The sequence below is a fragment of the Porites lutea genome, chromosome 1, assembly GCF_958299795.1.
Source record: "Porites lutea chromosome 1, jaPorLute2.1, whole genome shotgun sequence".
NCBI classification, from domain to species: Eukaryota; Metazoa; Cnidaria; class Anthozoa; order Scleractinia; family Poritidae; genus Porites; species Porites lutea.
The window spans coordinates 49703927-49728248 of record NC_133201.1 but is presented as its reverse complement, the minus strand read 5'-3'; the positions used below and the strand labels follow the sequence as shown (position 1 = coordinate 49728248).

Here is a 24322-nt window from a genome sequence, read left to right as displayed (position 1 = left end):
AACCTGCATGGTTAGGAGAAGCTTCTATACGTGAATGATAATACGCTGTTTAGTGACCAGCTAGGAGAATGCATTTTTAAATCTGCCCAGACTTGTTGTCTCGACTAGCAGCTTATACCTCACATTCGATAATTAACGTTAAAGGTCTGGATAGGTATAAACCACTTAGCAAATAAGGAGGAAATGCCTTTTGAGTGTCTCGGCGTATCGTCTTATAAGGAAGTAAATGTGTTGAGATACTGATCAATTACCCTTATAAAAGAAAGTTGCCCGAAAAGATAAATTTAGCCCACCTAAATAACGTAAGCCGGCCATCTCTTCACTCTCGTTTTTCGCTCTAACAGGTTTTCGTTATCGTTATGGGACTTCACATTTTATTTTCACTTTAATAAGTGTTAGACACTTAGGCGACCTGAAAACAGCATAAGAGAGCTTTAGCAGTGTTGTCATAAGTCAAATGTTTTCTCTGGTCGCGCATAAAACTTGCATACAACATACATGACCTAAAATAAAGGATCAATAAGACCATTTAAATGTGAAAAACAACTGTTTGAGTTAGTTTTCTAATTTTCAGGTCTCCTCTGCTAATTCTTGGGAGGGTGATTCCTTCAGTCTAAAGACTGCTTAATCGTCGATTAAGCGGTATTAAGATGTACCGCGGTCAAAAAAGCTGTAGAATGAAAAGATCTTGTCAAATTAAGTCTAACCGGGAAAATAAAATGATTTACTCCTGAGTTTTACTTTTTACTACATGTGTGGCTAGATTCTCCGAATATCGTGTACACAGGTTGGATTGAAAAGTCTGAAACTGGATTTCCAATGTATGCAAGGTTAGCTGTAAGATGTTAACGCCTACATATGTTTTAATTTAAAGCCTGACAGTGTGAGGTTTATTCACTTGACATGCGGACGTTGGAATGCAGGGTTTCACTAAGGGGGGTAGCCTGCGTAGCAGGTGTTAAAAGGGGAAGGGGAAGCAGGAATTCTGGCGCGCGAGGATGTTGAAAACGGGAACCTTTTCCCCTCTTTTCCCATTTTTGCCCCTCCTCGCGCGCCCCTTTGCGCTCTGACGCACCCAATTCCCGCGTTCTCCTTTCCCTTTTAAAGCTGCCACGCAGGCTACACGTAGCGGATTAAGCCCTTCTACTGTTAAGTGGTTTCTAAAAGGTTGCGGTTGTGTACATTGGCTTGCACCTCACACAAACTGCAAGCAAATGTGACGACATGAAGAAAATATGATATCGAGGGTCAACCTTTGGAAAGTGTTAATGTGAAGATTTAGGACTGTTTACTGCTGGTGACTTCTCATGGAACCAACAAGTTGATAACTAATAACTGCTTAGGCTGATGGGGTTTTAGGGTTGGTTCAAAGGACCTGCAGGGACTTGAAGGACATTGATACTATGGAAACACTTTACCGTAGTCTTGTGAGACCTTTATTAGAATATTCATGGGAAACTTGGAAGCCTCATGCTAAACGTAACATTGATAAACTAGAGGCTGTACAGCGAAGAGCCACCAGATGGATTACCAAGTCTGATGATGATTATGATACTATACTATCTAAGTTAAAATTGTTGTCATTATTTAATAGGAGGTTCATTTGAGATGTTACGTAATTGATGGACATTATGATATAGGCATATCAAACAAGCTCATATTTTGTAAGGACAGAAACACAGGTTATAACTTGTAATGGGGAAAAATGACACACAGGACCTTGATTATAGCCATTGACTTATTATGTGTTCTAAAATTGGTTAAAGATATCAACAAGCGGAATAAAAACTGCTGCCACTGCTCCATTGAGCACGGTGAATAAAGATTTAAAAGAGGATTAACTTCTGTACTTCTTACTTTGGCTTGCACCCAAAAATGCGAGAACATTTGTCTTCAATCTGGATTTTGTGTGTGGGTTTGTTTATTGTGCTCTCTGATTTCGCAAAAAAAAAAATGTCGGTCCAGTTAGATTCTTCTAATTTCGTGTGGGAGAAAAGTCTAAAGTGACAGAGGGACGGCAAACGCCAAATTCAAGTTGAGAATTTCTCAAAACGGAAGGTGAGCGGATAAAAACAGCTCACAACAATTCTAATTAATCGAATGGATAGAAAATTGCATGAAAATACCAACATTTGTGTAGATATAATGAACAGTAAACGACAAGTAAAGGGGAAACTTAGTCACGTGGTACAAATTCGCGTTTGCCGTTTGACGTAAACGTTATGTTTAACCTCTCTTAAAACTTACTAGTGGATTTTAGGGAGCACTAACATCCCGGAATATCCGATACTCGCAAAGGCGGTTTTAGCTTTGACTGAGAAGACGTTATCGCTTATTTTGCTAACTTATTTTGTTAAGTTTGACTGCGGTGCTTGCAGTTCACTCATTTGATATGCGGAAGTTCAAAGTAGAATGCCATGGAATGTAGGATCAGGGGGTTTATTCTAAGTAAGCCTTTCTACTTTTAAGTGCACGTGGTTTCAAAAAGGTTTCGGTTGTGTGCATTGGCTTACACCTGATACAGACTGCACGCAAATATGACGTATCCCTCTAAGAACACAAAAAAAAACCTGAACTAATGTTAGCTGCTTGTACTTAATGACTGTTTTAGATCTCCTTCTATAACGTCGGAAAATCAGATGCACGTTTCTTACTATGGACTATAGGCTTATCCTTTACTGACTGTTTCAAAGCCGCAGAAAGAATACTTCCTGAATGTTCCATGAAAGGGATTGCGTGCGGCATGCGGACGTTTTCTAAACATAATCCATGCATACTTACCACGGATCATCACCAAAAACCCTTAACATTTATTTGGCTTTCGGAAAGAAGTGACAGTTTTCTAAAAGAATTATCATCACTGAATCAAAGCAAGTTAAACCACGAAACAACGACTGCGTTCGCAATGATTGCATTGAATGACCAAGAAAAGAGTTGAGGGTTTATCTAATAACAGTTTCCAGGATCCACTGGGTTTCTTCCTTTCAGGAAACGTAGTGCATGTGTGGGTGGTGATAAAGTCTTTTAAGACTCATTACGTGGAATACCGCATGCATATAGAAAGAATAAAATTAGCTTCCCTTTGCCAAGAGGGTCATATCTCAAGTTTGACCGGCTAAACTGCCCCTATGCAGGGTAAACAACTAGAGTTTTGGCAACAAACTTTAGATAAACGTTGCTCTTACAAATACCTACAATTACTGTTAATTGTAGGAATATTTTTAAGCTGCTTCAGAAGGAGTTGTTCTTAAAATATTTTGATAAACTATTTCCACTTACACGGCTGTCTCTCGCACTGCACTCTGGGACCGAAGCGACAATTCTTTTGTTGAGCTCCTGAAAGCGTGCCTTTGTCTCTTAAATTTACATAGTATATGAAATCAATAAAAATTAGGCAAAGTGCCGGACAGCGTGATTCTAACAGTGTGCCCCGAGCTTCATAAGACAGTCGGTTTTCATTAGTTTGAATCTAGTGATGAAATACTTGGCAGAAGTCACTGTTCGCGAGTCCTTTTGTTCTTCTTGTTAATATGCAAGACATGAAATTCGCTCTATTAAAACATAACATATGATTAAGTACACGGCTACTTAAAGTTGTCATACTGTGAAAAGCCAAATAAAATATTGTTTTTGAATATGATCGACTACCAAACGTCGGTTTAACGTCTCAACAACAACCCTATTCAAGACTCAGACTCCAACACAACCCAGACGATCACATTCCACCTACGTTTGAAATGACTCCTCGGCTCAAACCATCAACTGTAAAAAAGAATTTAAAATTTGCATCATATTGCACTTTCACTACCCAATCAGCTTGTTTTTACTTGTTAAGAGGATTTGGTGTACATGGCTGACTTGTCAAATATGAGCCGAGGAAACGTTTGTACCGCTATAAAGCAACTCATCCAGATGTCGACAGGTCATTGCATCTAGGTCTAGCAGCCAGATGGACCTCAGAAAAGTTGCTCCTTTTGTCTTTCTCCTAAACCTGGGGATTCTCACTCTAACTGTAAAAGGTATGCCACTCTTCTTTTCATCGTAGGCTGTTGCAATCGGCATTTGTACGTTCTTATACCTAACAAAAGGCAAATATTACTTTTTTTCTTGTAACATAGTTGAAAATTGCTAAAATTTCATCTCCTGAAAAGCAATTCATCTCGGTCGAAGACTTTTTATTTTGTTCCTTATTTTTTAAGGAACACGGCATGTACTTATTTAGACCTCATATAAAGACAGAAGATCTGACAGCTAATATTTTTGAATTTCTTAGTTCTTCTGATTTACAGCTTTGGGGAACACAACAAGCCCCTCCCTCTCGTTTAAGTGACTAACTCAGTGCTCGAGCTTGCGACTAGAGTATTAAGGTCAAAGTCTCTGATCGATGAATTTTTCCATCTCATTTAATGTGCCAGTTTCTATACATCCCACGATCTCGAGAAAATGATTATATTACAAAGTTTTCGATGGACTAATTTGTTTGTTGTAACTCGGTTCTCCAAAATAGCACAGTCTGTTCCCGTCAGCGGCCTACCACTTGGATTGAAGGAAAACGAAACAAAATTGTAAACACAGACAGGTGATCGATTCTTGATACGATATTTCATATCCCCAGAAGACCTACAGTTTGAAGATTTCAAATCTAGAACATAAGATTTTGACGGTGGGGTGAGAGCTCTGAAATTAAACCTGCCCCTTACACTCCACGCCCACATTCTGATGCAACGCGAAAGTTTTAATCCATTTCAAACTTTTGACGGCCAAAGTGATATCTGGCAGTTCATCAACCCATCTTTTACAGAAAACCTTAAAAGAGTTTTTATTCTTTGATTTTCCTATTTTGGAATCAGTCATTTCCGCACTTCTACCGACGTTCATATTTCCTAATCCGTGCAGCTCTGTTTTAATCCAATCAGAGATAACTGTCATTCGCGGGCTACCCTTTTGGTGCAAGGAACCGAGCTTACTCTACACATTGCGTGTGCGCGCGTAGCAAAACGGTAATTTGATTAATCTAGATATTTAGATTTGCTCTCAACAAGTGGAGTAACTGAACATGAACGAAAAAGGAGCTAGGGGAGATAAAATTGGACTTAAAACAAATCTAAAGAGAGTTATTGCAGTAGCTATTCTCCGAGTTTGCCATTTGGACCGCCGCGATCTTTATCAAATATTGTCCAAATCAAGAGTTAAACATTGAAATATGATAAAGGTAAAGCAAAAACAATATAAAAACTAGATGATATTAAAATTTGCATAAGGATACTTACCTCCAAGACGAGAATGCTCTTGTATAGAGCTGACCAGATATGCCATTCACCAAATTGTTCAGTACAATTCCAGAAAAGCATGTTAAGCAATTGGGGGGGGGGGGGGGGGGGGGGGGAGGGTGTCCAAGGAAATCGGTGGTTCAGTCCGCCCGCCAGTATGACGTCACGTCTCGCGTCGGTGACTTTTAAAATGGCGAGCAAAGTGTTCATCAAAGAGACAGATAAAAATTTTTAATTTATCACGGAAATACTGTTCCGATTTCTTGGATTTGGAGATTTTAAGGTCCCTCTTGTCATAGAAAACTAGACTTTAGTACTTTTTTGGAATGAAACGTCTACTGGTGTAATAAATTGTAAAGATTCCTTTCTATCGTTGAACAAATTTTACGGGCAATCATACCGACCGGCCACACTTTTGAGGGCCAGTGCATAGCAAGATTGAGGAATTTAGACACAGCAGTAGGAGGTTCATCAAAGGATTTATTATACTTTACATTATGCGTATTTTCAGCTCTTCAGAGCTAGTGGAGCCCCATATCAATCAGTTTCAAAGTTCGCTTAGCTGTAGCGTTGAAAGAGGAAGCTGCATGACAGATATTTGTGAGAGACTGTGAGCATTGAATCTTGTTGCTTTAACATATTTTAATACTGTACTGTAATTCTGTAATTAAATCCCGAAAACCGATGGTTTCCTTTAATTATTTTTTGGGGGCAAACCCAGTGGAGATTTTAGGGTAATAATATTGATGATTAAGCCGATGTACAAAAGGCAGGTTTAAATTTCGCCAGTGGATCACTGGTGGGTGTTTGGTGTAAACTAGTACAGTCTTGTGGTGTACTGTGTGTTGTTTGTCATGATGTCAACTAACATTGAAAAAAATTCAGCTGTTTGAGAGGAGAGGGGACATAAGTTGACAGCTTGTGGTTTTTTGTGGCCGTAAGCTTGGCAAGTATGCAGATCAAGAACTTTTGAAATTCCTTTTCCAAAATAATACTCTGGACTTAAGCTTAAAATATAAATTGATCCAAGTGCATGACCAGCAGGTTCCGCAGTAAGAATAAAGAAAAACAGGCGAAAAGGAAAAACCAAGACTAAACAGAAAAAAAAATAAAAACGGTACAAACAAACAGAAAACAGCGTCGCCAGGAGTCGAACCCGGTTTATCTGCACGTGCAAGCAACTCCTTGACCACTGCACCACAGTGACACATATGTTTTGGAATCCATTTTTTAGTCTAACATAGACGCTGTTTCAAGCTGGTGGAGCTGTATTTATCATGAATTCAAACATACATTAATTTGAGGAAAATTAGCTTAAGCGCGTATTTCGAAGCTATTTCGCATTATTTCGGGTTCAACACCGGCCGACCCGATGTAGATAATCGATCGAACTAGCTTTACTGAGTTTGGTGGAGAATTAGTAGATGAACAGAGGCCCACACTCGAAAGGATTGATATGAAGCAACGGAACCTCCTATTCTGGAGACTAGACCTTGTCTATATCAGAGAAAAAAAAGATTTAAGTTTTGATGACCTTGCCGGTCCCATGAAAAAGACGGCGATCCCACAAACGGCCCGCAAAACAGATTAACAAAATTATACAATTACGGACACAAAATATCAAAACGGTTTACACAAGCAGATTATAGCAACACCAAAGCTCACACACATTCGTTCAAATTAGCGATATATAGCGATATCTGATAGCTTAGCTTTTCCTCGACCTCGCTCATCCTAATAACTGTGGTATCCCTTGCTAATTTGGACAAGCGACCCGAGGCTCTTGCCCGTTACTATGTGATGTCATACTGGCAGGCAGAGTGGGTCAAGAAACTTAGGAATAAAACAATAGAGTTACCTCCCCTCCCCCCATGATGTTGAGTCTGTATATATAAACTTCTTCTTCCTAAATTTTCTCCACATAACGAAAAGGCAAAGATTTCACACCTCGCCTGGAAATGAAAAGTGAAAAAATGCTAGGCTACGTTTTTTAAGCGCATATTTCTTTTCCCTATGACGCCAAAGTAGAGTCGCTTATTACCCTCTAGACTCGATCCGTAGGCCAAGTTAAGTTTTTGCAGCGCTATTTAAATGAAAAGAAAAGTCACAATATCCTTGCAAAAGAACAGCTTTTGGTGACATTTCTTTCAAACTGAACTTCACTAAATGAAGAAGAATTAATTTTCTGTCTTCACATTTTAATAACACGCGAAAGCTACTTATCTCTCCTCAACTTTCAAATAAACACAGACACACCCCTAGCCGCTCTTCATTTCTTTTCAAGCAACACTCCATCTCGTTCCATCCCATACCTACACTACATTAAGACATTTTTTTCTATTTTACAGGCATTTCCTATCAGGTTGGAAAACTGAACGCATCAGAGACACGTCAAGAATGGAATTGCAACAGCGGATGTGAGGCGCCACAACATTGTACACTGCCACGCTGCACTAACGTGGTATTTCCTCAAGCGTTTAGTGGATCTGGAACAGTAAGTAAACCCTAAGCAATTAAAAATTACCGTATTTCTTCAAATAATCGCCTCGAGCGATTATTCGAGGGAGGCGATTATTTCAACTATTGGTCACTGGAAGTCGATCCCTAAATATTTTATTTTGTTACCCGTTAAATAAAAATAAAGAAATAATCACATCAAAATATACTAAACATGGGCTTTATAAGTTTTCAAAAAATAGTTCCTTGTCAGGAGCAATCCTGTTCCTTGGTTATTTTTCAATTTCAATATCCTTGGCGTTAGAGCTTGAATCGTCACTGATCAGTTTTGCTGGATGAGATTCCACTTCAGCTTTGTTTGTTTTTTAACTCGACAGGGAGGTGGTAAAGAAAGAGAAGATAGCGAGAAGGGTGGGGGTTAGGGGCGATTATTTGAGGGGGGGCGATTAATCGAGGGATGACTATTTTTCGAGGAAATGCGGTAGTCTAATCTTAAGGGTTGGTGGCAACTTTCTTTTGTTAGCAGAACACAATAAGCTTCTTTAGAAACTAATGTTTTTAACAAATTTTGATTTGCCAGCATTGTCGCCTTTGTAATGTTATGACCTCAGACAATTTAGTGCGCATAGGTGTTCTCAAGTACTCCCTAATCCCTAGGATGCGAGTGTTTTCAAACAAAACAAAACAAGGCGAAACAAAAAAGCCAGAGAATTCTGACAATAAAAATAGGCTAGAATATCTTTAATCCTTGGAATGGGGCCGGGAATGGAGGGTTGAATTAGATCCTCTTTTTCTTCAGATTTAGTGTGAGGAGTGCACGCGCGCACGAGCGTTGAAACCACCAGACGCACGCGAGAAACGAGAGCGGCAGTCTCGCCCCTTCAGTCGCGCGTGGTCATTTTCGTTTCTCGCGCGTTTCGCACGACAGACAGATCAACATTCCGGAATATCCCTAAATTTAAGGACAGGGCCAAATGGTCACGCGACACTGTTCAACCAAGTAGATGGTGGGCTTGTGTTTATCAAAACATCGACCAAGTGATCAAAAATTTTCACAACAGCGCACGGAGTCGTACAGATTTTAAGATAAGCTTACAATACTCGGCTAGGTTTCACATTATTTCAAAGAAAACATTTGATGTAAGAGAATAAGAGTGTTATTCATCGCAAGGAATCATTGGGGTGTTCGAACTGATTCTGGACCGATCGCAGAGGTCGTGGCTTCACTGACCTGGCTTGCAAGATTTTTGATAGAAGCAAACTTGAAAATTTGTTGAGATCGTACGAAACAGGAATGGTACTACCTATTAACTTCTACAGGACAAGAATCAAAGAACCAGTTATCATAACAAGAATAAAAAGTAGTTCAAATTTATTAATTTTCCTTGTTTGTTTTTTGTGTTGTTTTGTGTTGACTTCACGCATCTGGTGCTTTCTTTGCTTGTTGTCGTACCTGCAATGTTTTTATTTTATCCCAGATAATCAGTGCGTGTTTAATGTGTAGCGAACTACATCATTTACAGTTGAAATTTGTCTTCTTTCTTTGATTTTTTTAACTGTGGATGAACATTTGGAGAATCCAACAATAATAAATCTCTCCTGATTTGGTGAATTACAGAAACAAAGCGGTTAATAACTACCTTGCGGTTATGATTTTTAATTTTATCCCCGCAAATTCGGCAAAGTGAGACGAGATGCATGTTGGACGTGAATATCCATAAGACTAATAAGGTTGTTTTGGCCTTGAAAAGAAAAAAGGCAAAGGCTGGAATTAATGCGAAGAAAATTAATAACACGGCTCTGCCATGTCTGCGTGAAACCTGGGAGTGGAACACGTTCGATCTCACGTATCAAGGACAATTTCTCACATCTGACTCTCAAATCCGGACAAATTGTTCTCAACACATCATGACTTTGTGTCCTTTTTTGTGTTCTAACGAAATCATATCAAAGCACGCTAAAAGTGTCGTCTTTTAAGTACCTTCGAAAGTGCTCAAACGTCAGGTCTTCCGGAACCTCTGCGGACATTTAACTTTCGGCAACGTTCGCAAGTCTTCGGTAATTCGTCGGAAATCTTTGGAAGTCGCCGGGACGTTTCGTGAAATCTTGGTTATGACAAGGTGAAAATCTCACGTATTTGACTCAGAAAAAGCTGGCAGGTATAACATTGGGACGTAGATCGTAAGAAGACCAAGAAAACCGTCTCTAAATCATCTCAGTAAAACCCTGCAATTGCCTTTGTAACGCTTTCATTCTGAGCAGCCATCGTATGCTGGCGCGTTCTCAGAGAAACGTAAATTTGAAATCATAGGTCACTTGCAGATGGTACATGACACACATGAGATTTTAAGTGTCTTGCTGCTAAGATTACCCCTAAAAACGCACATTTGATCACATTATACGATGAAAAGAGTGGAACAATGCTATTCAAGGCCTTAAGAACAAGTTCTGTAGAAAATAAAGGACAATCAGGTCCTTTGTCAGCTGACAGTAAAACCCAAGGCAAATGTCAGTTGTCAGTTAAATTTTCGGCTATTTGTGAGTTGTCAGTCGTCAGTTAACCCCATCCCGACCCTCTTCTAGGTTGTCTACTATCCCCACATTCAACGTGATAAACGTTAATGGATATGACAATTGAGGAAAAATATCTAGAACTTCGTAAAAATCTGTACATCGAAAAAAATAATAGATACTTGTTCACCTACCTTCTCAAACTCATTAATAATTCATTAAGAAAATACAAAGGAAATTAATGTTTAATTAGTGTTTGGAAATCGGATGAAACACTGCTTAGTATTTGCATCCTTAATTTCTCCTTCAAAAATGATTTTGTTTGAGAAGAAATATCAAACATTCGACAGAGTGTTTCATCACCAGATGAAACACCTCGAAGTTCGTCAAAAATACTCCGCTGCGCGTCGTATTTTCAACTCTCTTCTCGGTGTTTCATCTGGTGATGAAACACTGCATCTCATGTTTGATATATTACTTGAAAACCGACCAAATTCTCGCCTACATCGTGTTGTTTAAAAGAAGAAATAAGCCACAAAATGTGCTGAATATTTCACGAGACACTTCCAGTATGGCTTTCGATAGGCTTTCCACTTGAAAAAATTGTGTATGCCTCATGAAAAGTCTTACAAATATGCCTGAGAGTCTCCAAACGGTGACTGTGGTCGTTTAGGTAATCTATCCGCCATTTTTCTCGAGAACAATAGCTCCATGACGTCACAACTGCCCTTAAATTTAGAGATATTCCGTACTGATCAAGGTAGAAGAAAAAAGAGAGACTGCTCGTAATCTAGGGTTGAATTGTCGCCTGCAAATTTTCATTGATGCTTATCTTTTCAGGTTCGAGTCTTTGTGTCATTAAGCCACGAGGATCAGTCTTCAGTTGTTCATTCGCCTTCTGCTGTGTGGGCAGAGTCCATAAGTACAGCTGGATTTCAGTTATGCTCGCGTGCAACAGGTTCTACAAATGACACTGGAATTATCAACTGGGTAGCGTTTCAGGACAAACCCATGTTAACGCATGGAAGCGTTACTTTTAGTGGAATATGGACAACAGAAACCAAGTGTGAGAAGGTGGCCTTTTCTCAGGTTAGATAACTATAACGGATAACAAGGGTATAATTTTGTTATAAAGGTGTAAAACGTAATTAAATAGTAGAAACAAATAAAATAGGTTCAGAAAGTATAGTTCTAAAACAAATGATCTCTAGTTCAATATCCGATATGTGTTCTTATTGGATAATCGGACCTATCAAAGTGCATTGCTAAAAGCCTTTAAGCTTCCTCTCGGGCTTAGATTCAAACTTTTCCTTCTATCGCCTACAAGCCATTTTCACGTTTTACTTTAGAACATAGTTAATTGAGTGGAATGGTTATGAAACCCGTCAGACTCCTTTGTTATATGTTTTTGTGGACCTGAAAGTGCACAACGTTCAAAAGCATTCCTGTCATTTTGATTGTTTTGACCAATAAAAACGTTGCATTAATTTATTCTGTAACAATTTGCCAAGAGAAAACAAAGGATTGTGCGCTTTCTGGGTGCTTTCAACATAAACAGCAGCATTGTAAATTGTTTTTATCATTGATGTTTGCCGCTTTTCACAACCAGTCTCCTCTAATAACTATGTTTAGAAGTAGTGATTGAATAATGCTTGACCGTTTTGATTGTATGGATGTATCAAAGGGAATTGGGAAAATAGAAGTCTATTTATTTAATGATGTTAAATTTTTGGCATTAAACCTAACAAAGTTAGCCGAACAGAAACCTTGCTGTTAGTAGCTTTATTTAAGTAATGGGCCAAATAAAATGCATTCAACAACCTTTTCAACACTTCGTAGAAAGAGGTGAAGAGGGGTAGAAAATTGAGTCCATGTGAATAGACAAGTAGTCAAGATTTAATTAATCTGCTCCCATTAGCCTTTGATAAATCCTTAATTTCATTTAAGTGCCACTGAGCACTTCATTGATACGATCATGTTGATTTATATCTCGAGAAGCTTGTTTATTTTTTAGTCAATAGTTTTTCCTGTATCTAACATCTTTTTGCAGAGCTTTGCTTCCAAGCCTCGTGTATTTGTCTCTGTTAAGTACACTCGCAGTACAAAGCCAAATGATGCTATGTACTTATGGTTAGAAAACGTCAATTCTGGAGGATTTGAAGTGTGCTTAAGGGAATTCTTGCCCTTTGATGGAAAGCACCAAGATGCAGTTGTGGTAAGTGAAGAAAAATGCTCGAGTAAACTATAATATTGATGAAAAATAAATAAATAAATAACGTGACTTTGCCACACTTCGGCAGCCCGGACAAGCAATTACCTAGAACGTTCGTAACACAATTAAGGTCAGTGTCCTGTCTCACGTGTCTCATGCAGTCATTTCTTGTTAAAGGAAGTGTCGTTCGATGCCTGACGCAACTCGTCTTGCAAATTAAACATCATTTTCTTGTCCACAGGACTGGTTCGCATTCACTGGAAATGGGAGTCAACTTAATTTCACAATAACTGGAGAAGAAATCTTTCCAAACAGTGGAAATCCATCGGCCAAAAACAACTACGGCTTCTGTCAGGTGAAAACTTTAGTCCTAACAAGAACATTTAGCAAGCCACAGAACATTTTCGGTGGTTGAGGCCACACTAGAGAAAACTTAATATAGTAAACCTAAATTTACCAGACCATGGTGATCGACAATGTATCCAAAATGGCAATTCCCAGATGAACGAGACATGCTTATCTCGCGACTTGAATGTGCGCATATTTTGGGATTTTTAAATTTCGCGACTTTGCAAGAATTTTATATTTCGAATCACCTCAATTTCGCGTTGTTGAGTGGGCGAATATTAGAAGCGGGGACTTTACAGACGATGGGCAAAAATAGAGGGAGAAGTGAGCACGTTCACATCCATTTACTAACCTACATTACTTTTTTACCTATTTATAGGAAGTACCTTTCAATACGACCTTTTACAAATCGCCAATTGTGATTCTTTCCGTAAATCATGAGTATAATCTTCAGGTCAAGGGAAGCCGTCTTCCAGAAAATAATATAATATCGTCCTGGGTTGAGGTAGGTTTGAATTTTTATTCTAACCTGAGAAAAAAGCCGGCATTTCACGCTACGCCACCACTAGTTTTTCCACAAAATGACGTCTGATGAACGACGATAGCAAAAATTGTATACTGATGATGTGTCAACTGGGCATGCAGTGCTTCTGATTGCGGCACGACCAATCAGGAGCAGTATCTTGATCTGGGAAGTGCAAAGTCATCATTATGGGATTTCTTCACTCGTTCCACAGACGTCTTTTCAACCAGCAGTAATTAATTGCGTCGCGAAATGGGGTTTTCCTCACTGGATAATATTCTTGTTCAATAAGGGAAGAGAAGTAATCCGTACATTCTAGTAAATTGATAAAAGGACCGTGAAAGAGCCATAAGAAACAGATAATTTGGATCTGATCCGTAAATTTCATGACTTGTATTGTCGTCGTAGAAATTAAGAAGAAATTATGGATTTTCTAGTAACTGATGAGTGCTATCATATTTTTCTGTAGGACGTTGGATTAGAATCTATGAAGATATGCGTTAAAGACCTCAGTGGATTAGGATCGAGTCATGATCCCTTGATTGTCAGCTACGCCGTTACTGGAGGTTGTTATTAATTTTCCTATTGTAATGATCACTATTTCTAGAATTATTATTATTATTGCATTTTTTGTATTTGCAGATTTTATCTCTTGTTTGCCCCCTGAGAAACCACGCAACATTGCTTTAATTTATTCCATCAGCCTTAAGCGCGTGCAAAGATGGCGGTATGGTTAATAAGGTCTTCTAACGATAAAAATAACAGGTTGAGTTGCCTGTATGCAAACATGTCACTACTATTTAGTTTTAATTCAAATATGAAAAATATGTTAGAAATTTATGTTTTTTCCGAATGGATAACTACTCAATATTATGTTTTTTTTCTTGCTGCAGATCTTAATCCTTGCCTTAATGTGCATTGCCCTCGATTTGGAGTCTGCAGGACCTACAGTGCGCATGACGCTCAGTGTGAGTGCGATGACCAATGCCCCTCATATAAAGACCCAGTGTGCACTGCGAACGGAACAACTTACGACAACCGATGCTGGCATAAGTTAAGCTATTGCAAAGGACTCGAAAATAATCTGGTCTATCACCCAGGAAGCTGTGAAGGTAACGAAAAATGATTTCAACGATTTTTTTGGCTTTATATGCCACATAAAATAGTCTGGGAGTTAAGCTCTCGATCGCTAAGAATTATAGTTGTTGGCTCAAAATTGCATTCAATTTGGCTTCTAGCTATAGGATGTTTATAACTTTCCGTTACTTTTAAGCTCAATTCTAGCTCCTCACGCAGGCTAAGCAACAATAGACAGCTGTAACAAGTTACTTCGTCTCTCTACTTTGGCAAACAAACATATAGCAGCCCAGACTATAGCCGATGTTTGATCTGTGTAAGATCTTTTATTCTCTTTTGCCTTGCAATCTAGTTTTTATCGCTTAAAATTAGATTTACACAAATTTGCTCGGGGCAAATATGGTTCAAAAAAGTGCAAAAGAGGAGGAAATCAAAGACAAGGGTGGTAAATATCACATTTAAATACCAGTTTACATGGAGTTGCATATTTGAGGGCAAATGCAGTATTTATTATCTTTGCCCATGATTTCAGCCTCTTTTGCACTTTTTTTTTGCACCCTATTAGCACAGAGTAAATTTGCTGAAAATCAAATATTTCGCGCAGTGGCGAGCGCTCCCACGCGTACATGTCATCAGGTACGCTTTTGATTTATAATTTTTTTGTTGGCCTCCTCCAGTACTGCATATGTTTATCTTTATACTGGCATATGTTTATCTTGGGCACTGAAACCAGCAACCAGCATGCAATAATAAGCAGCCACTATACATTTCGTTGTTGAAAGGTAGCCGACATTGCAAGTTATAGCCTAGTTTTAGTTCAATTTCCACGCTTTTTTTGTCACCACCTTTCACCTGACTTAGAGTTACACTACAACGCAAGCTGACTACGACCTTAGCGATAATGCTTAAAGAGTACAATGATGCTTCCTTTTAAAGTACTTAATTTATTATAAAACAGGTTTTCCAATTGTACGGGGCCGTATAGATCTGCTACAGGTTCCAAAATGGTCAGATTCAAACTGTCAGACAGTCACATTTCCTCCATACCGGTTTTATCCCGATAAACAAGTTCATGTTCAAATAACCGTCAATCACATGAAGCTGAATGACTCTGTGACAGTACACGACGCTGTTACTTCATGGACAGAAAGTATCAACACAAAAAACTTCACCGTCTGTGTCATGCAAACCGGGAGGAAAGAAGAAGGTGCGAATCAATTTGCCACCATTGATTGGGTGGCTTATCAAGGTGCACCGCCCGAAGGATTGACGGGAACGGTTGAGTTGCAGAAATGGTGGTCTGGTACCAAATGCGCAGATGTGACTTTTCCTACGGTGAGAGATTAATTGATGCAAGTCCCCAAGGCAAATGTTAGACTTTCGTTCATCAGACAGCTTTAATCCACACCGTCTTTAAATTAAAAAATAACGGATCTTTACGACTAGGAAGAAAAAAGACGATTGCTACAATAAATAACAAGGCAAAGTTAGGTTATAAATAAGAAGGGGAACTTACTCAGTGATTAGCTACGTGTAATTTTGCAGCAACATTCATCTTAATATGACTTCAGTTGTTGTTATTGTGTTTTTTTGGTTTTTTCTTCAGGGCAAGTTTGCTGAGGCGCCAATAGTCCTTGTGACGTCAGAGCACCTGAGGACTGGTAAAGAGTATGATGCTGCTCTCATTTGGATTGAAGACGTAACTAAGGACTCAGTTAAAGTCTGTCTTCGTGAAATGCAAAACTTTGACGGTAGACACCAAGATATCACTGTGGTACGTTCTAAGTGATTTTCTTAGAAACTGGAACGCAAATGTCTGCAAAATTTGTGAGGATTGTTGGTCTGTTAACCATAACAGCGCGGTTAAGATGAAATGGCGTTGATAGCTTTAAAGATCGTCCGGGCGAGTGATGGTTCAGTCGAAAGAAGGGAACTGCAGAAAGAAAAGCATAAAAAGAAACAGAAATATAATAATAATGAAAAGAAGAAAAAGAAGAAAAAAAAACTGAATATCATCAGAGGGAGTGAATTTTAAATAGCACACAAATTGGTCTGCCTTTTCCCCATGTTTCCCTTCCTGACGTTTTTACGCGATTCCCCCTATGTCGTAAAAAATTGTGGATTTGCATCCTTTCCTTGACTTTCTGCGCTCTTTGTTAATTCTAATCTCGTACCCAGATCTCCCACGGCCAGTGTAAAACAGAGTGAGATCTGGGTACGAGATTATGTTAGTTCACCAATTTATAGAGTTCAAAATGCTTAGGTTCACTGAAAGGGCCTTAAAAATGCAGTTGATTTTAAATAAATTTTCTGTGGGTATATTACGAAACTGTTACAAGTATGAGTGGCATCATTTTTGTTTTTTTCCTCTTTTCACAGAACTGGTTTGCCTTCTCCAAACTGCACAAGCCTCTTTTCACTGAACATGGTGTCATAAGTTTTCCAAATACGAACCCACCTTCGGATAAAATGAACAATGCTTACTGTGAGGTGAGAAAAGAATTCTTTGCAAAATTATAAGCATAAGCGTGCTATTCACAGGATTTTCCCTCACAAATATTTAGCTTACTTACATCACTGTTTATATCTTCAAAGCACTTATAGTCATTATACACTGTGCGTGGTAGAGATCAAATTAACCAGAAAAGCTAAGAAGCTGGTCCACAAAATAGTGTTTGAAAAACGTTAATCAAAATATTAAAAGGGCAGTTCGTTCTGTTAAAATAATTAATCGCAAATATTGTTTGTCCAATCGTGACTTCAAAAATAAACACAACCGAAGGTAACTACATTTAAAGGAAACAGTGTTAAACGTTGTATGTTTCTCTTCCATGGCAGTTCGTCACATTCACGAGAGCTTATAACTCGACTCCGACAGTCCTTGTCTCAGCCAATCACAGCACGACAGTATCTGGAAATTCAGCACCGATCCACAACGGAATTACAACTTGGATCGAGGTAAAAGTTTCCGTCATGGGGCGAATGTGTAGGGATGTGTCCTGGCAAAAAAAATTCAAACCGAAGCTCGACGAAAGATAAAACTGAACGGAGTCACGCTTGAGGCGATAATAGAAGTGGCTCAAAAAAGGACCAAGAAAATTTGAGATTGCTTATTGGCTAACTTCATGTTTTCGATCGCGAATATAATTATGTAGGTATTATTCATTAAAGTTAGAATAATATCTTTAAATACTCAGGCGCCGCGGTGGTCTCAAACTTTAGATCTGACAGTACGGGTTTAAACGTTACCGTATTTTTTTTCATGGAACAAGAAATCATTTGCTGTCTTCATCAAACTGTTTGGGCCTTATAGCTCCTGCGCCACCATCATACCCCTTATTAGGGTAAAAAGGATATTTTGGATAACATTTGAACCTTTTAATTCTTTAAGCTTTTATAACTTTTTTATTTCTAAACCTTCCAATCTTTTAATTTTCTAGCGGTCTTTGCAAGCTTTCATCAAACCACGGTTTTCAGTTGGCGAATCTGTTTGCATTTCTATGTCACATAAAAAGGTGTAGCAGAAAGGTTTAATTTCAGAGACTATTCTAACATTCACTCCACGTTAATCCAGTTGTTTATGGTTACAACTGCATAAAATGTACCAGCTACGTTAAGTGTTTATTTTTTCAGAACATGAATACCTCTGCATTCAGAGTCTGTGTCAAGGAATTATACGGGACCAGATATGACCCCTTGTCCGTCAGTTATGCTGTGCTCACAGGTCTGTAATAAGTACTGAACTCATTTATGAAGTAGTTTTTAGCAAACATCTTACCCGATTCATGAGGAATTTATAAATACTTTGGAAGTGCTCTAAACTAACACAAGCATATGGTTTTGCGAGTCATGCCGAGTGAGAGTCAAGAGAGTAACAAAATTCCAGTCGCTTTTTGTTCAAATTTTCTTCTTTCGATTCCCCATTCACTGCTAGCAGCAGGGTACCATTTTGAAGTTCTTGTCGCAAAGAAATTAGAGACTTTAAGATGTGAGGACGGCGACGGCAGGTGAAACGTCGCTTAAATGGGAATTCGGGGTTTTCAATCTTCATCGCGATTTTTCCATCTCGCTTACTTTGTCGAAAGTACGCTACTCCTCCTGAAGTTGAATTCCTAAGAGCCTTATAACAGTTAAGCCGAGAAAGAGAAGGAAAATTTCGTCGTTGCTTGTTTACGTCCTCTAAAAAACATGAAACTAGGCATTTTCACGTTGTAGTCGTGCAGCGACTGCTAAGAAATGTAGAAAAAAGCGTGATGGCACGTGCATAGTTGTTGTTTTACTATAATTAAACCTATTGCTTTTTGGCCGTTCTCATTGCCGTCGCCGTCGTCGGATCTTAAGGTCCCTAATAACTCATAATGACAGAAGAGCTCAGTTGCCGAAATGAAAACCATTATGCATCGAACAACGTTAAAAGTTAGTTTTGCTTCAGAATTTTTACTCTAATTTGATAAAGTGATTCCTCTTTTATCATTGTGACACCACTCCTACTCTCCTTCAAGATAAAAATAATGATGATGGTCTACTCGTTGCCCCGAAAAAAATGTTAATCATTTTTAAATATATTTTCTTATCACCCTTGCAACAGTACTCCTACAAAAGTGCCACTAAGAATAATTTATATCTATCAATCCGACCATAATCATATTTATTATATAACAATTTATATATCAGCAATCTAAATCTTTTCCCCTTTTTACCTTTTGTTAGATATTTGTGATCCTGGATGGAACTATTTCAACGGCCTTTGCTATTTCACAAGTAAGACTTGTCAAAATTGGACCACATCACTGGCTAAATGCCGACAAGAAAACTCAGTTCTTGTTGATGTCCAAAACAATGAAGAAAATGTGTTTTTACAGCATCTTCACAATGGAGCAAAATCCTGGCTGGGAATGAATGATATTTTCACAGAGGGCTCCTTTACTTGGGCAGATCGTGGTAATGGGAACTTTACAGCTTGGGCCAAAAACCAACCCAACAATTTTCGAGATGAAGACTGTGTACATACACTTGGTGTTGAATACAAATACGAATGGAATGACGTGAAATGTAGTGACTGTCATCAGTATACTTGCAAGAAAGGTATAGTTTTTCATGTATGTTTACGTGTAAGGTTATGGTCATAAAAAGAGATTATTATCTCTGAAAATTACATGATTAAATGATATCTTGTTATTAAACAGAGACAAACAAGACAGTTGAAAAAAAATAATTAAGTGATGCAATGAGTGAACTGATGGATATGTTGCGGTGGGTCATCCTTGGTGTTTAAACCTGTGAAGTTTTTCTTTGTTTTCTATATTGTAACTACTAGTTATATCTATCGCTAAGTGCCAACGAGCAAAGCTGTTACTTATTGTTGGTTTTCACATGACGTCACTAAAATTCAAACTAAAAAACTATCGATCCTACCGTGATTTTGCTTTCACGATGAATTAGAGCAGCTGAAAACTAATTTTCATACAAATTTTCGCTTCAAAAAGGTTCTTGGTTTTGTGAGAAAGTACGCTTGAATTTCTAAACTTTTGCGAGACGCGGCATTTACATGACGGCCAAGAGAGCTGTCATGTAGGTTAAAAAAATGACTTATCTCAGGAAATTTTGCTATCTAAACAGTTCATGTATTAGAAAAAGTATTATGAGTTAGAAAAAGTATTATGAGTTTCTCGAAGAAAAAAATTCACGCTTCTACTACTTCTGTAGCAAAACTCAGTAACAGATGTTTCTGTTGGTTTCCGTCCGCCATGTTGGAGCTCATCCAGGTGAACACCAGCAAGGCGTCTCTATACTATTTAAATCTCTATAGGTTTGGGTAAAACATTTCTTCGGATATCTCGTATACGAAATATTCCTCTGACCTGAATCTTGGCAAGGGTCTCTGTATATGTACCTCCTTTCATTTCCCAGATTCTGGACTTTATCTATTGAACGGTTTTGATTTTTATTTTGATCTATTTTGAATGGCGTGACTCTGGAAACCAGCAATACGCGCGCACTGTTCAATGTTTTTAGAAATGTCATGAATTACAGTAATTTATAAAGAATAGATTGAACTTAATTCGATCGCATAAGCGAAAATTACCTTGAAACGGGTGCGACCTTAAAGCAAGGGGCACTCATATACCATCCTACTGCCAGGCCAGTACCTCAAGCATGAGTACAGTCCTATCACTAATAATTCCTAATTCACTAATAATTTCTCAGAAGCAACCTTAATTGAAATAGGTGTATACTAAACCGGCTAAATAAAACAGGCTACAATATTTTTAATATTGCAGCCTGCACACTGCAATATTTTTATATAAAAATATTGCAGTAACCTGTTTTAGCAAATTTAATGTGTAGATTGCACTATACCTGATAATTTAGAATGTTGTCAACAGCACCGTTTGGGTCGAACTCTCGTTCATTGCAACTCAATTTTTTGTTTTTAAGTGCCACTTTAATTAACTAAAACTTTCAAACACTGAAAATAAATGGAATCACGGAGACTGATCGGTATGGAGGGCAGTTTATTGTATCATTTTAGTCATAAGTTTATTTATACGAAATAACAATTTTAGTGCAATTTGTTCTAACAACTCGTCTGACATCTCGTCTATATCTTCTTCCATTACTGGATCGCCATCGTAATCTTGTTTCAAAAGCGCTTCATTTCTATGCTTCTTCCACGGCATTGCAAAGACTTTCAAAACCCACGCCCATTTCCGGCGGCTGGCGTCTGATACCCAGCTTTTGTCAAACTTCCCGCAATTCTGAAGCTGTAATTGGCGTTCTACATCTTCGCTCTATTTTAAAATGAAAATGGAAACGCTGCCTTTAGAGGTTGATAAAGAAGTAAAGCACTGCCAGAAATGACTAAACGTTACACGCGATTACCTTCGATTTCAGCTGAAATATCTGTTTTCGTAGAGCTCTGTGTGATAGATAATGCTTCGTCTTCCGAGGAATCCATCTCCTTTCAAAACTGAGGCTTGTACTGAGCAGAATGACTGAATTATCTGGGTTATAAAGAATACAGATTTGTAGTGTTACACGCCTTGCACATGTTAGGGCCTGTTTACATGGAGTGGGGGACCCCGGTCTAGTGGGGTTGGTTTCTTTTGTTTTCAAGCTCTGGGGGACACAAAACAAAAGAAACCTACCCCACTAGACCGGGGTCCCCTACTCCATGTAAACAGGCCCTTAATTTCATTGTTAGAATTGTTTTAAACAACAAACAAATAACAATTATCAAAATTTGACAATTATCAAACATAAGTGCAACTAAAATCGAAGATCCAACACAGACAAACAACAATAGGACAAGGATTAATTATAATGGATAATTACTTCGGCACATGGCATTATGAGAAATATTGTGAGCTCAACTGTTCTACTGCATAAAGAATTTGAAATCCCGACTTTACATAGCAAGTTTTTCGAGATATTGAAGTTAGTGGTTTTGTCCGAAGTTGAGCACATATCATTTTGGGTAAAATTTAGTGGTCTTATAAGCAAACTTAGAATCCTTGAAAAATCATATCAAAGTCCGCGAATATTCATCGTACAGACTTAAATTTGGTCTCTTTTTAAAGCTAAATAAAAATTATGGTGCGCCGATGAACAATTCCGAATTATTTTGCTTCAAAAACACAAAAAATTTAGCGGCGTTATTTTTCCTAGCGGCAGGCAATAAAAAAAGTCCAGCGGGCAAATGCGCAGCCATACGCCGCAGTATGTTGCAAATAAATCCAGCCGATGATTGGTTGAATGAACACGAAGGATGAACACAGGACTCACAAGCACTCACACGACTCGTGGATTCTCTGTTCTATACTATCAGGTGTTCCCTCGAAAATAATGCATTCTCTGTTCTGCATTACGTCGCAAATGTTGCCTTACATTACTATATGTTACATCGATTCGAGTTTTTTTTTTCTTGCACGGCCCTATTAGGCTTGCGCCTCTCGCGAGGATGCTTGTTTAAGCAATTATTTCCCTTGGCTCTATTATGTTGACTTGTCAGTGGCTTCTTTGTATTAATTGTTCTACGTCACTCGTGAGTTTCACGTGTTTTTACACCGCGGAGTATGACCCGCTGTAGTTGAATTTTGTCCTTGGTTTAAATTTTATTTCCCTTTTTTCAAACTCATTATCATATCTGAATAACATACCCCAAAAGAAAAGAAAAGAAATTAAACCATAGATGAAATTGAACGACAACCGAAATAAATGAGTAAACGACAAGCTTATGAACAATTCCTAATTATAATTCAAGAATTCTTATATTTATTCGATTAAACGCCGCGGCGTCTGTTAAATTTTTCGTTATTCGAGTGCGGCGTTTATTTAATATCCATTTATTTCTTGCAAACAATAGTATGGTAACTGAGCATTTAAACTTTAAAAACAGAAAAATGTTTTAGTGCTTGTCTGACTAAAGTCATTATCTATATCTTTCTCAATTTCACAATTTGCATGTTAATATACTACTGGAATACATAAAGTGAATAAAGTTAATTAATTAGTTAATTAATCCTTTGAGCTTCGAATGTCCTGATCTTAAAGCATTGTTAAAATCAAAGAAAATAATTTTTTCAGGCTTGCTCAAACATGATTATTACTGCATGTATTTACTTTTTGAGTCTATTATTGGAATAAACACCGCATCATGACGTGGCGTTTATTCGAGGGCGGCGTTAAATCGAATAAATACGGTAATTAAAGAATTGATAGCTGCTGTAATTGCAGTTACTAAACATGGTATCTTTCGTACATTACAGATCTAAATGAGTGCAGCAGGGACAAGTATTATTGTCATCGTTTTGCCACCTGTTCGAATAATCGTGGTTCCTTCACTTGCACTTGTGACCTTCAACAAGGTTTTATCGGGGATGGCTTTGAGTGCAACTTAAATTATGCAAGTAAGTGATCTTATGCAAAGAATTAATTTTACAATGCCGAAGTTTAAAGATCACGAGAAGGGCAATTTTATATCATTTTCAACCACCGAGAAAACGGTTTGAAAACAAGGACAGGAAATTTTTTGTAAAATTTTTAATTATTAATCTGTAACATGAGAAATCAGTTTTAAATTTGCAGGCCTTCTGTTACAAGCTGATTTTATATGACAAATGAAGGGGTGTTCGAGCAACTCGCTCGCTTGGCGTAGAGGTACCAGGTATCTGGGCCCAGTTGTTCGAAGGCCGATTAGCGCTTAACCCAGGGTTAAATTTTACCCGGGTTTCTATTTCGTTTTGTCAAAAACATTTTCTCGGATAATTTTCTCTGTTATTTTTAAGAGCATCCAATCATCAACTTGTTGACAAAAAGAATAAAACTGAAATTACTGTCTAAGCTTTTATTTCTGAATTCAAATTTCGCACTAACCCTGAGTTATCTTAACTCAGCTTTGAACAACTCGGCCCTGATTTACATTAGCTTACATTTCGGGATTCTTTATTCTTCGCAGCAGCTCATATGGTTTCTTCTACAGCATCACTTTCCGACTGCTGCTGAACATAACTACAACATAACCGCACTCCACTCTAACTGCGCAAAATATTGCGAAAAAGGCTTAATAAATAACTTAACGTTCGGGCTTTCTGACAATGAGAGTAACGAACGCACCTTCCTAATGAGTTTAGGGATTTCCTGTTGATCACCAAAGTGGAAAAAACAAACCTATAAGGTATGATAATGACATGAGCAAGAAACCAATGAAAGCTTGACAGCTGATACCACCGGGCTCTACCTTAAACCAAAACAGGAACTCTGATGTAGGTAACAATCACGGTCAGCGATTATCCCTAAACGTGCCCAATTCAGGGGCTGACACTCAAATTTTAATAAATGACAATTATGTTGAAAAACTACTAAGAAAGGAAAATAATAGAATTGAAACCTGTGGATACAAAATACGGATGAACCTTGATCTAC

At 38.1% G+C, this 24322-nt stretch overlaps 1 protein-coding gene across 1 annotated transcript in view; it reads left to right on the top strand.

Annotated features, from left to right (window-relative positions):
* The first annotated feature begins 7622 nt into the window (after positions 1-7622).
* LOC140953717 (uncharacterized) overlaps positions 7623-24322 on the top strand; it is a 39882-nt gene continuing 23182 nt past the window's right edge. Inside the window, exons 1-14 of the mRNA XM_073403122.1 lie at positions 7623-7764; positions 11079-11327; positions 12289-12453; positions 12692-12805; positions 13178-13303; positions 13791-13887; positions 14215-14433; positions 15357-15733; positions 16005-16172; positions 16778-16888; positions 17237-17356; positions 18032-18122; positions 19109-19483; positions 23167-23307. Coding sequence (XP_073259223.1) covers positions 11250-11327; positions 12289-12453; positions 12692-12805; positions 13178-13303; positions 13791-13887; positions 14215-14433; positions 15357-15733; positions 16005-16172; positions 16778-16888; positions 17237-17356; positions 18032-18122; positions 19109-19483; positions 23167-23307 — 2182 coding nt within the window. The 5' untranslated portion in view covers positions 7623-7764; positions 11079-11249. The remainder of the gene's footprint in view (positions 7765-11078; positions 11328-12288; positions 12454-12691; positions 12806-13177; positions 13304-13790; positions 13888-14214; positions 14434-15356; positions 15734-16004; positions 16173-16777; positions 16889-17236; positions 17357-18031; positions 18123-19108; positions 19484-23166; positions 23308-24322) is intronic.